Source organism: Prionailurus bengalensis, chromosome A1 (assembly GCF_016509475.1).
Source record: "Prionailurus bengalensis isolate Pbe53 chromosome A1, Fcat_Pben_1.1_paternal_pri, whole genome shotgun sequence".
In the NCBI taxonomy this organism is placed as follows: Eukaryota; Metazoa; Chordata; class Mammalia; order Carnivora; family Felidae; genus Prionailurus; species Prionailurus bengalensis.
In genome coordinates this window covers 189,963,630-189,976,926 of record NC_057343.1, presented here as the reverse complement: position 1 = coordinate 189,976,926, position 13,297 = coordinate 189,963,630, and the positions used below count along the sequence as shown (strand labels likewise).

Sequence of the window (13,297 nt, the reverse complement as noted above, 5' to 3'; positions counted from 1 at the left end):
CAAAGCTAGTTATCTTTTACCCTGACACTCTCCCAGCTCCAGGCTGCAGCCTACCCACCTGCAATCCTCTCCCCAGAGAAATCCTGCCAGACCACCAGCAAACGGACCCAGACACTTCTTCATATACCCTCTAAAACTCTTGTCCTATCTCACCCCCCCCCCCATACCTACAGCTACTACCCACCTGCAGGTACATCCTCCCTTCTCAGAACAGCCACCATCTTTTGCTTCACCCCTCATCACAGACAACCCTGTCTACCCTGTAGTGTGGCCTCCTGCTAATAGGTGGCATCTCCCAGGCTAACCTGTAAACTCTCTTATTGCAAGACCAGTCCTTTGGCTCTGTGTTCCACAGTGCTTTGCACATAGCAGGTGTTATAAGAATGAATGAAAACATCCTTAACCACCAAACCTCAAATGAACAAAGTATGTTAATGTTATAGCAGGCAACACTCTTCAATGTTCTTTTATCATCTTTCACTCTGAACAACTATGTACCAGGTACATAGGTAGACGCTGCAGATAACCGGGTCACTGTTATTACTACTTCTGCTTCTACTAATATTACTGCTAATACCGCTGCTATTCCTGTGTCAGGCACCATGGTAAGTATTTACCGGGATTACAACATTTAATCCTAACAACCACCCTGGGAGAGAAGTAACATTTTTCCCCCATTTCACACATGGGACAACTAACAGAGAGGAAAGCTGAGTGACTTCTCTGCCTTCAAGGAGCTCTTAGCTCAGCAAAGGAGGACGGGTCCTGGGCACATGGTTACAATGTGCTGGGCACTATGAAGGAAAAGCATGGGATATAATAGGAATTCATAACAAGGGGACAAAACTCAGACCAAGGGCCAGCGATGCTTTCCTGAAGAAAACCGTGCTTAGGTAGAAATCCGAAGCACAAAATCAGAATAAGCCAGCAGAAGAGTTAGGAAGAACAGACTGTTTCAAGGGGCCAGGCTTGCCCTGGGAACTCATGGTCCCACAAGAGGCAGGGCACTGATAACGGGAAAAGAATGCTTTCCTAAACAGAACACCCATCCCCTGAAATCTTCCTGTGCACTGGAAGGAGAGAAAATCTGCCCTGGCCTGCCTGGGGCACTGGGAACTAGGACTCACCTACCAAGCACAGTTCCTATTTTCCATTTACATTTAAACACAGGATGTTGAGATGCACATATAATCAAATCCCTTATAGACTTCTGCTTTAAAAAATCCTGCAGGGGGCATATTTTTTAGAGAACTTAACCACTAAGTATTAGCAAAATATAATGATAATTGGTATGATAGATTCCAACTTACCAAAAATGCAGAAACTCTCCCAGAATACCACAAAAAGAATTCTATGCCATCAAGTCTAAGAGGTTTTGTCTCAAAGACAGGCAATAATTATGATCTAATGGCAGTAAGTTCTTTAGCCAGCTCATGCAATGGGGTTACCCACTCAACAGAATAAAATATATATTTTTTTAATTTGCAACCACCTGAGACAAAACTCCCTGGTGTTTTTTTTTTCTTTTTTTTTCTTTTTTCTTTGCCTGCAACAAAACAGAATCATCCAAGCCCTTTCTTGTCTATCTAAATGTTTGCGTCTTCTTTACCATAGCTCCAATGTACTATAAATATACAGCTTTTGTGACATAAATGCAAAGTTTTATTGTGCTGTTAGCCTTGATAGAAAGCACTGCAGAAAGTTGTTTAGAAATTAAATATCTAAAACAAGCTATTTTAAAATCCAGGGCCCTCACTATTTCATGTCTGCAATGAAGAAATTTCATCTTGGGGAGAGCAAGCTGTCTTTCACACCATATGGCTAATGGTGGTGCATAGCAATTAGCCAGGCTGATTAATGGTGAACAGACTCTAATTTTATGCTTATAATTGAGCCTGCATTTGCACCCCTGGTGCAAATTCAGCACATCCCAACTTCCACTTACAACAGGCAAGAAATCAAGAGAAATAGGATGGTGTGGAAAGTGAGAATTTTTTTCCTAAAGCCCCCTAAAGAGCATCAGATTTGCAATTTAAAAGACTGTTAGCCACACAATAGATGACAGGTTTGTGTAATAGGGTCATGGCGGCCTGGTAAACAAACAGTACCCCTTACACATCTATAGGCAGCCAGGAAAACCGTAATCTGTAACATTAGCAGGATGACATTTTGAATATGGCTTTTCCCTCTTAGCCCCGCAGTACAAATATCATCATTTGCCTTCAGTGGCTTGAGAGTTTTATTTTTGCTATTTTTATGTTTCTGAAAAATAGAAAGAACATCAGCAGTAAAGCACGCCAACCAGCATAATAAAGTACTTTGGACCAATGAATTTTAAGAACAAGAAAAATATAAACTGCATTAATAGAGGGCAGGCTTATGTGTGAAAAGCATAATATATCTTTAAGTATTTTAAGAATAGAATTATTTCCAGCATAGTCCAAACATGTACAGATATGAGATGCAAATCTATGATACGTAGACATTAGTTGGCTTATTGTTCGAGATCCATCTTTCTGCCTGTCCCTTATTTGCTAGAATCACATGTAATAGAACATAGAAAATTCATTCTAATGACATGCTAATTGTGGGAAGCTAAAATAGAGATATGATCAGAAAAGTAGTAATACAAAGGAGATCACTTTTAATGCTTTTCAAAATGATTTTACTCATTTAATTCTGAAAAGTGTAACTCAGTTTTACAATTCTTGCTTACATATGAGTATGACACTAATTTTTGCCTAATGATATCTTCTAAGAAATTGAAAAACCATATTTTTGGGTTTTGTTACTATTTTAAAGGTAGGGAAAAGCAACCTCTTCATGGAATAATTAACAAGTTTTACAAATCACTGAAGTGAACACTTGTGAAACTCCTGAGTAATTTAGAATAATCTATTAAAAGCATGCTTTTTGAAGAGAAAAAAAAAATTTTTATATCCACATAGAATTATAGATATAGAAGTTAATATTTGGGATTTCAGTAAGAAAACACACTGAGCCCCTTTTATTTCATTTCCACCTGTAGAGTTTTAAGATAGCTTTCCCCACAAGTCCACGAGCAGCAAATAAAGCCCACCCTCCCATGCTGAAGTGGCAGCTGAAGGTCTAAAGGGATTGGTCAGTAATAGTCAGGAGCCAAGCATGCTTTGTGCCAGAGAGAGCCTGCATGGCTAACAAAGCAATTAGTAGCCTTTCTCTGATGCATAGTGGCATCTTCATGCTTTATCCAATTACTCAGAATATATCAGGTGTTATTTTACGCTGGTGTTATTTTATGAAGAATAAAAATCCTATACCACAAGTCTAAAGGCTGTTCTCTCATCTACTCTCTCAAGTGTGGAGGACTCGCTGAGGCCCTGAAAGTGAATTTGGTCTCCTTGCTTATTTTCAAATGTAGCTTGTGCCTGATTATACACAAAATAAATACACTCGTTTGTGGGTGACACGAATTTGATATCTTTCAGGTGTAAAAATGTGCCATTCTTCCAAAAGCTCACTACTACTGAGAAATATTAGCTACATTGTCAGAGTTATATACAGGGTAACTAAGAGGAACAGATCAGATGCAAGGGGTGAGGGGAACCCACACTAAGTTTAAGGAGGAATGATGCCTATGTACTGATGGTCATATTTTGAAGTGGGAGCATTAAAAAGGGGAACTATAACTTTTAAATCTTATCCAAACCAGAGGCTTCTGCTGACATCAATAGAACTCTTATTTTACTAGCAACGCAGTTGAACACATATATTAACACTAAAAGGTTATATTGTATTTTATTTGATTGAAAGGAAGAAGGGGAGGGCATTGCTTTGTGCCCATTAACAGTGTGATATCAAAATGGAAATGTATGTCTTCCGGGATGAAGTCTAATAAATAATTGAGAACCACTGTGATGCCTGACACTTTACTACCAAACACTTGTGTTTAATAGTTCTTTTTAGATCATCTAATAGAAGCAAGATAAATATACACCCAAAAATAGGCCTGTGCTCACCTAGATTTGAGATACAAATTCATCTTCTCCTTGCTAATTAAAGGGAGAGAACAAGGTATTTCTTACCTGCACATGATTTCGTGTGTGAGCAAGACTCGGCACATTTCTGGGTTCTTGTCTTGGCCTTCATACACTATGGCCTGTAAACAAAGGCACCAATTGAGCTAAAAATGGAACCAAGTAGCAAAGAACAAACTATCGCAGTTGAGTACTTGATCATTTCACCATTGCTGGGGGCCAATTAGCTTTTGGGAGCCCAAGACTGTCTGTTTCAAGATATGTTGTTAAGGATCAACCCAAATCAAGTAGAGGACATATGTTCCTCTTTGTCCCGTCAACCACATTATTAAGACGCACACCTTTGGATCAGTGTGTGAGATGAACTTCTGTTGTCAAGACAACCACAATTCTCCTTTCAATTCAGAATAAAATAAATCTAATCAACGAGGAGGAAAAGCCTGGAAGGTTTAGCAGATTCGGATACTAGTGATTTAAAATATAGAAAAGCACGTGGATTTGATTTTTAAATATGTGCTTGTCGCCTCATTGTACTATTTCTAATGCCAACGTTTAGCGTTCCAGAGATGAGTAGCAGAAAACAAGTGGGGGTATGGCTAATGAGTCCATTCACTAACTGTGTCTTCTTTGAGATGATTCATCAATCAGGGAAAATCCTTCCTTCTGCCTACAGGCTGAAAACATGTGCTCCCCAGGGTGTACACCCACCCAAACAGTAATATTTGCCGGCATATGCTGTGTGTGTGGGCTTAAGCCATAGAGTTATCTCCCTCAACTGAGAAGAATTACATCTGACTCCCAAAATTTAGATTCCAAATCACCTCATCAGCCAATACATCTTTGTCTGTTCTCAGTAATGTACATACAAACATTTTGCTTAAAATCACCACGAAGTTTCCCTGAGAGAGCAGTTTCCTGGAAGATCTACGTGTGAATACCTGGGCCAAAGAAAAACACAGCTATTCGCAGAGCAATGCCTACATCGGGATACATATTAACTAACTTAACACTGTATCACTGCATAAGACTAACATGACACAACTTAAGATTATTAATAAAATTACTTTCACACATTTAGATAACTCTCAATTTCTTGGTGACAAAACTACTTGGTGACAAAACCAGAGACTATGCTTATTTAGGACATAGAGATGCTGCAGTAACTAACTGGGAGTTGCCTCTACTGTGCTTTGTTTATAAGCCTGGTACTTTCAGAACCTGTAAATGATGGAGACAGCTTAAGACACAGTGTGTACAGACCCTAGAGCAGACTCTGGGTGTGATATCTAACTCCATTATAGAACAAAAATTGCAACAACAAATAAAAACATGATGAAAAGTACCTGTATAAGGAGAAAACCTTTCTCTATGACTGGCCCATCAAAACCATTTTTTTTTTAATGGTTAGCCCACCATAACTCTGTATTTTTTAATGTTTTATTTGGACACAATTTTAGACTGACAGGAAAGTTGCAAGAATATAAAAAGAATTACAAGATAGTCTTTAACCAGATTCCTCAAATGTTTACACTTCACTAAATCTGCTTATTCTTTTCAATTTTTTTTTCCTTAACCATGATAAGTAAACTGGAGACATACCCTAAATAGTTCAGCATGTATTTCCTTAAACCAAAGCATTCTCTTCAATAACCACAGGGCAATTATCTGAATCAGAAAATTAGCACTGATACAATACAATAATCTAATCTACAGACTTTATTGAGATTCACCAATTACAAAATAATGTCCCTCACAGTGAAAAAAAAAAAAAAAAACAATACCAATCATTGCATTCAGCTGCCGTGTGTCCTTTAAAACAGAACATTCCTGAGTCTGTATTTCATGATATTGACATTGTTAAAGAATATAGGCCAGTTCTTTTGTCAAATACCTTCAGTTTGTGTTTGTCTGATGTTTCCTCAGATTTAGAGTAAAGTTACCCAATTCAAGGCCAGAATACCACAGATGTGATTCTGGGTTCTTCTCGGTGTATCAAATCACACTGTCGACTAGTTCTATTACTATAATGGTACAGTAAACGAAATGGTACGGTAAACTGACCATTTGGTTAAGGTGGTGCCTGCCATCCACCAGAGACCATCAGCCAGATTTCTCCACCGTGAAGTTACTACTTCATCTTATGTAATTCATAACTATCTTATAGAGAGCTAATCTAGATTATGGTAATATCATATTATGCCTAAAATGTTCAGCCACTAGTTTTAGCACACACTGATGATTCTTTCCTGTACTCTTAAAAGACCTTTTCAAATGCCCAAGAAGCTGCTTTAGTCAAGAAAATGCATTAAGTAAATCAAAAACATTTTGAAAACCAAAAATTGTATCTGTCTGCTTTATTTATTGCAATCACTGCTAAAACCAAAGAAACACAGTAAGTAACTGATTAGGTCTCATATAGGGTGCTAAAAAACTCTAATCGGATGCATTTTTGTGGCATCCTATTACCACTACATGTTTTGGTTGTTCTCTTAATATCCTGATAACCTCCATTTCAACTTCAGTTTTTTGTCATGCTAAACTAATACAAGTAACTTGGTAAATATACTCATAGATATTGCAGGGTTTTCCCTCCTGTTTTAAAAAAAAAAAAAAAGAAGTTTGGTTTCTTTAAGAGGAATGCATAACAGTTACATCAGACCTTCTCATTTTGATTCTTTCTAGATGAGACCAATATTATTTTTGTTGAGGCTGCTGGTTCCACTGAAATCAGTGATGATACCCAATGAAAGACACGCTGCAATACAGATATGCTCACAACTTCCCCAAACAGTAGATGATCCATGCATGCCCAGAGAGCCTATGTTTTTATCTTTAGTGACTGAACATCATTTGTCGAAGGCCCAGGGCCTCTGTAATACATCTCTTTATCAAATGCCAAATTGCCACTTCACTTCTGGCAAGCAGACTCAAAATGGAGAATCTTTCTCTAAATCTAGCATATTAAAATAAAAGCATGAGTTTGCATTTGCTCAGAAATAATTAAGCATTCTGGGGAGGGGTGGCAGCATGAAGTTTCTGCTGTCTCTCTTTCTGAGGCCTCAACAGAACAATATTTTTCAGCATATACATGCAGAGAAAGAAGTACTACTTCTGTGACTTCTGAAATAAAAGCAAGAGAAAGAGGGAGTTTCTTCACTCTCCTATGAAGTAGAATTAAAACCCTGTAAGTACAGTGAACTAGAAGCTTAGTAGAACAGAATCAGTTACAGAGTGGAACTCAGTCACAGGCAGATCTCCCTCTGACCTCACCTGTGCAGTATTTGTTACTGAAAAAGCTGCTTAAACACACACACACACACACACACACACACACACACACACTCGTATGAAAGATATGGGCCAAGAAATCAACATTCTGATCAGATCCAAAATCGGAAAATATGATACATTTATTTTGCTGAATATCTATGAAGCAGCGTGTCAACAAATAGACCTTTTAAAAATGCCACCAAGCTCTCCCTCCAGCTTACACATACAGCTGATAGCCACACATCAACTCTCTACCATACATTTCATACACCGTAAAGACGGGTTCACAGTTCAGCAAACCCAGACTTTAAGCCTAAAAGGAAAGGGATCTTCTAATACCAACTTAGAAGTTTCTGCTTTTCTTACTAATTTAAATATGTGCCTCTGTGGGGTGTGAATCAAGCGCCCTGAGCCTGGATCAGCTGGGAGATCACAGAAGCATATAAACGGCATTGACTATTTTAAGTGAAACCATTTTAATAGACAGCTGGTTTAGGGCCCAGACAATGGGACACCAAGAAGAAGGCTTATTTTCATCCTCCACAGTAAATCATGCGTCTGCTCACTGAGAGGAAGGTAGTCTGCTGTGAGAATGACAAAGACAACAGTGATTTAAATAAATCAATGTGTTTATCAGGAGTACAGACCTGAGGCCTATTAACAGACATGGGCAAGATGGGGAGAGAAAGTATATAAAATATATTATTTAAATAAATGAATTGATGGCAAAGCAAGTTAGGGTTTTAACCTAAGAAATACAAAATGCAATTATCAAGTAGAAAACAATATTGACCGTAATCCTTCCAATGGCAAGTAAATCGCTGACAGTGACAGGAATACTTGTACAGGAAGAAAAGCGAAAGAATAAACAGCACTAACTTCATCTCAACTTTAAAAACCTGATGCAATTGATAAAGAAGTTGTCAAAAGTGACACATGTGGAGCGGATTTAGCTTTCTGATATACCAACCTCCCTTTTCTTAATGCCCTCTTCTAATAAGCAGAAAGAAAATAGCAAATTATTTTTAACACTCAATTAATTTTCAGGTTGAGGGTTTTTCCAGAATAGTTTTTTTAGTGAACAAAAAAGAGGAAAAAAAATAGGAATCGTTAAACTTTCATAGCCTTATGCAACAGCAGTACCAGAAGTTTTACTGCGAGAGAATAAAATGCCATCAATTTCAAATGCCCAATTATAAATTCACCTATATCATCTGTGAAAAGGAATAAATCAATCAGTAGAAAAAATCTGCCTCAGTTGCCACTATTTTAGATGGCATTTGGTGAAGTGTGGTTCATCCTTGCTTTTCCAAAATATCACTGGGTCTTAAAAGTTAATTGAAACTTACTATGGATAAAGACCACACAGTGAAAGGAAAGATACACAGTGAACATGCACCAGGATCACACTTCAATAGCATGCCAAAGGAAATACAGAGAATTGAGCACGGCTTTTCTTTGTTTACTTTTCTAATAGTTTTAACTCTTTGTGTTCTATGCCAAAACAAAGAGGGTGAGGAAAATACTTTTGACTTTGGTTCTTCAAATCCAAAAGGGTTTGAGGAGTAAATGTTTTCATTAAGAGTCTTTTTTGGTTTACAATCAAACAGTAGGAGACTTCTCATCATTACAGGGAAGGAAGGAAGGAAGGAAGGAAGGAAGGAAGGAAGGAAGGAAGGAAGGAAGGAAGGAAAAGAAGAAGAAGAAGAAAGAAAGAAAGAAAGAAAGAAAGAAAGAAAGAAAGAAAGAAAGAAAAGGAAAGAAAGAAAGGGAGGTTACCCATAACTAACCCAAACTCCTAATTTTCCTTTTAAATAAAAATAGTAACCTCGAAAATATGTTACTTCATTTTCTACATACAAAATAAAGGCCAAACCTAATTTGTCACCTTCAAGAATAAGTTCATGAATGTACAAAGTACCTCCTTCAACCAGAAGTAAAATGTCCTCTAAATACAGACTGTCAACAAGCCTTTGGTAGCAAGTTAGCAAGAATTGGAACTAATCAAAAAATAATATGAACACCTACAATATCAATGTACTGTACTATTAATCATTGCATTCAACCACCAAGTTATATTACTTGTCATTTAAAAAAAAAAGTGCTAGCTTATGTGATCCCAGAAATTTCCAGAAGGTGAAGGAGCCCTAGTTAAAAATTAACCTGTGCCAAAGGAAACACTACAAATCTGACATTTCATAAACAATTGTGTCAAACAGCAATCCAACATTAATAGTGGGATAAAATAAAAAATTATTTTGCTTCAATTAGCAGCTTGGCTACTGGGGAACAAATTATAAAGATGTAATTTCAGCTCAGCAGCTAAGCAGGCCTGTTTTCAGAACTGAATTAGGAAAGTTGCAAAGGAATGATATCATATTCAGTATACCGTTCAGTTACATCACAGCCTTGAATAAAAAGAGAATGTGTATCAAAAGCAGTTAGCTTTAGAATACATCTTTAATGTCTCAAAGAAATGAAATCCCTTATGTTATTCAAGCACCAAGATAAAAATTGAATCATTCTAACAATCCCATATTATATTTCTTTTTCTAACAGTAATGAGATATTTCACTCATATGATAATTATATTTACATGTATATTAGTAGATACAGCTGGTTTTGTCAACCCAATGGGACAATAATAATAATAATAAAATAATAAAAGCAGCTAATTTATTAAGCACTTAATATGTGCCAGTCACTATTCTAAGCACTTTGCATGTATGAATTCTCACAACAGAGCTTCAAGGTAGGTGCTATCATTATTTTCATTAGTTTGGCTCCAAATGCTTACATATTTTAATTATTCACTGAGACCAAATCATTTTTGCTCAACAACTATATAAACAATTCACCAACATCCAAACACTCCTTCGCTCCTGTCACCAATATAAGTAAAGACCTAAGAACAGACTATTGGTATAGTCATAGGAGTTCGATAAATGCATCACTACTAATATGTTCGTTTTTAATGCTGTTCAAACATTCACATGGAAACAGCTCTAGCGTAAATATCCCTGAACAAATGGCTGTATATTATCCAGGAGGGAGCAGTTGGACCGCCAGACTGGGGAAGTACTAGGCCATCTGGCTCCGGCAATCTCTCCAAAACCATCAGCTTTGTTTTCACCCCCAGACTCCAAACAACACATTTTCCACTGTGATGAGTTTACATTTTCCCAAACACAGGTCCTGATCATGCATAAAAATTCCAAACTTCTTCATTCCTCTATGTGCAAGGAAATTTAAATCACCTGCATTTTTGACATGTTACCAAAGGAGAGAGAAAGCTGCTGAAATATGGCTCCTGACTATAAACTTACCCTGTCTTTTTTTGTTTGTTTGTTTCCCCAAATGTATGAAAGAACCTCTCTGCTATCCTGTGAATTCCTTTCGAACTTATTGATATACTAAAAATGTGTTTATCTACCAATGAAGAACCATGAACTGAAAGGGTGGTTAATCAAATCTACGCAGCTGTGGCAGGATATAATGAAACAATCAATAGGAAAAAATGCACTTGCATCAATAACTTAAAGTACTGGGAACATCAAAAGAAATATATAAAGAAGATTAATTTGTAAGATAAATATGACAGCATTTCTGATTATTGTACTTTGGACTTTCCACTATGCTAGGACCTTTTTAGGGTTCCCTTACCACATAACCTCCCTTCAAATCCATACATGACAAAGATTATGTGACTATCATTTTCCCCTTTCCAAAAAAGAGCTTCTGTCTGGGGGCAAGAGTAATTAGTTTTAGATAACTTTATGGAATTTGGTACTCTTTGTTTGAATTATAAAAATGTCACTTTTTTAAAGCAAGATGGTAGGAGGGAAGATAAGTTAAAGGTTTTTTTTTAACTATTTAATGTTAACTCACCAAAGCAATCACATAACATAATTATATTTCAAATACTACATGAAAATCTGAAATGAGCCACATTAAACCTCAGACCTCCCCCACTGGGTTCATTTGAACTGATGTAGTAGATATGGTTTCTGAATGCAACAGCCATAAACTTCTGGATCCTACAGGCCTTTTTGCATGCTCTCTAATGGAATACCAAAAACAGCAATGACACAAAAACAACCTATTTTTAGTCCAGCTAAACTTGGTTTTGAACAACCCTTCCCAAAAGCAAGCCTCTTATTTTCTAGTTGGTGGATGAATTTTTTAAATATCATTACATCCTTTGTGTTTTATGAGAGAGGCATGGGAATAAGGGGGCTCAGATTCTTACACATTCACTTGTAATAAAACTTCATCTTTCCCAGTTGAGTCCAAAATTAAGAGTCATTACCCAAAATAGTGTAATGAGACACTTTGAAAAGGTGTGAAATACTGTGTCACACTAATACATCTTGGTTGATTGAGTACATTTCTGTTTGACTTCAATGCTGCTAACTCCACCCAAGTTCAAGAACATTGTATGAAAATATAGAATGCACAGCTAGTTTTGGATTCTCCTTGCCAAAGATTCCCTTTGAGTTTTAACCCCAACTTGTGAGTCAAAGATAAGACATCACACACAAAATCTGCCTCTGTGATATGAAAAATGTTACAAGCAAGCAGCTAAGAGGAGACACTTGAACTGTGGCTAGGTATTCCCTCCAAAAATTATGATGTTATTAGAACTCATCCTGTCATTGAAATTATCCCATTCTTTACTCTAAACATCAAAATCCTGACTCTATCTGGAAGAATTTCACAGGAGAAAAAAATTGTAACCATTTAATCAGTCAGCTTATGTCAAGCCTTACTTGAACGGGTCACTTCATATTTAACTAAAATTTAAAAAATTAAGAAATTTTAAATCAGACGTGGTAGTTAATTATCACAGAATAATTTCAAGCTAGTTGAGAATCTGCTGTTTCACCAATCAAGGCTAAAATATAATAATAATGTCACAGCCAGAAAAGTTATGCTTCTTCACACTGAACTCTTTTTGAAGACTATTGTATTAACTATGTATACAAGTAGCTAACCTACTTCCCAAACTCTTACAGCACATAATCAACAAACAAACAGATAATGGTCAGGGATTGCCTTTCAAAGTGAAAGCTACCACAGAAGGCATTAGACAATTATTATGAGAGCAAACAGGTATGCCTCAAAAAAAAAAAATCACTTTCTCTTGGTATTTTTGGACTTAATTCAGATAATTATTTAAACCTTTTTCAGGTCTCTCCCCACCAAAATATATAATTGTATACATTTATAATTTTAACTTTCAGTGAGATGTCATATTATGGCAAATGACTTTCTCATATCTGTTATTATTAAAAATAAATTGTATCTTGATCTAGTTCCCCACCTCCAACTCATAGAATTTATAATACCATGCAGTCAAAAAATGCCCTAAGAGTTTTTAAGCTCTATGACCTTGTTAGTAAAATGATATTTGATGTATTGCTTTATAAAAATCAAGATTATTCTCCCACCATATGAGACTGCATAAAGTCAGTTCATTTCATAATGGCAAAATCAATTCTTGGTGGCACTTTTTGTTTAAGAGGTCTAAAATAAAGTTTTGAAAGCAGTTAATCACTCCAAACATGTCCCAGTTTTGAACTCCTTAAAATTGTTCATTTCATAGTGCTGCCTATAATTTAATATTTAAGTGGACAATGTTGCACAAGCAGACAGGTTTGTGGGGATTTTTTATCTTTGAAAAGTAAATTCTAATAAATACATATGGAATATGTATTAGAGTTCATACTTTCCCCTCCCCCACCTTTTCTTTCCTCTGATGAGAATGGCAGGAAAAGATACTTATGGTATCAAAGACAATTTTTTAAAACAAAACTCCACTTAAGGCATTTTTGTTTTGATACAGTAAAAAAAAAAAATGTTACTGAAACCAGGCTTTTCTGTTTCTGCTTCGCAGGATAAAAAAATTTTTTTAACTAACAAAATACAATGTGTTCAAATGAAAGGGAATTATCCTATATAATAATCAAAACCAGTAAAGAAAAGAAGACCGAAAGTACAAATGTGAATTT

General features: G+C 36.3%; 1 protein-coding gene across 8 annotated transcripts in view; it reads right to left on the bottom strand.

Moving 5' to 3' along the window:
• Nucleotides 1-13,297, bottom strand: part of EBF1 (EBF transcription factor 1) — a 390,777-nt gene that overhangs the window by 372,065 nt on the left and 5,415 nt on the right. For all 8 annotated transcript variants that reach the window (XM_043597059.1, XM_043597070.1, XM_043597081.1 and 5 more), the window contains exon 5: nucleotides 4,065-4,138. In XM_043597059.1, coding sequence (XP_043452994.1) covers nucleotides 4,065-4,138 — 74 coding nt within the window. The remainder of the gene's footprint in view (nucleotides 1-4,064; nucleotides 4,139-13,297) is intronic.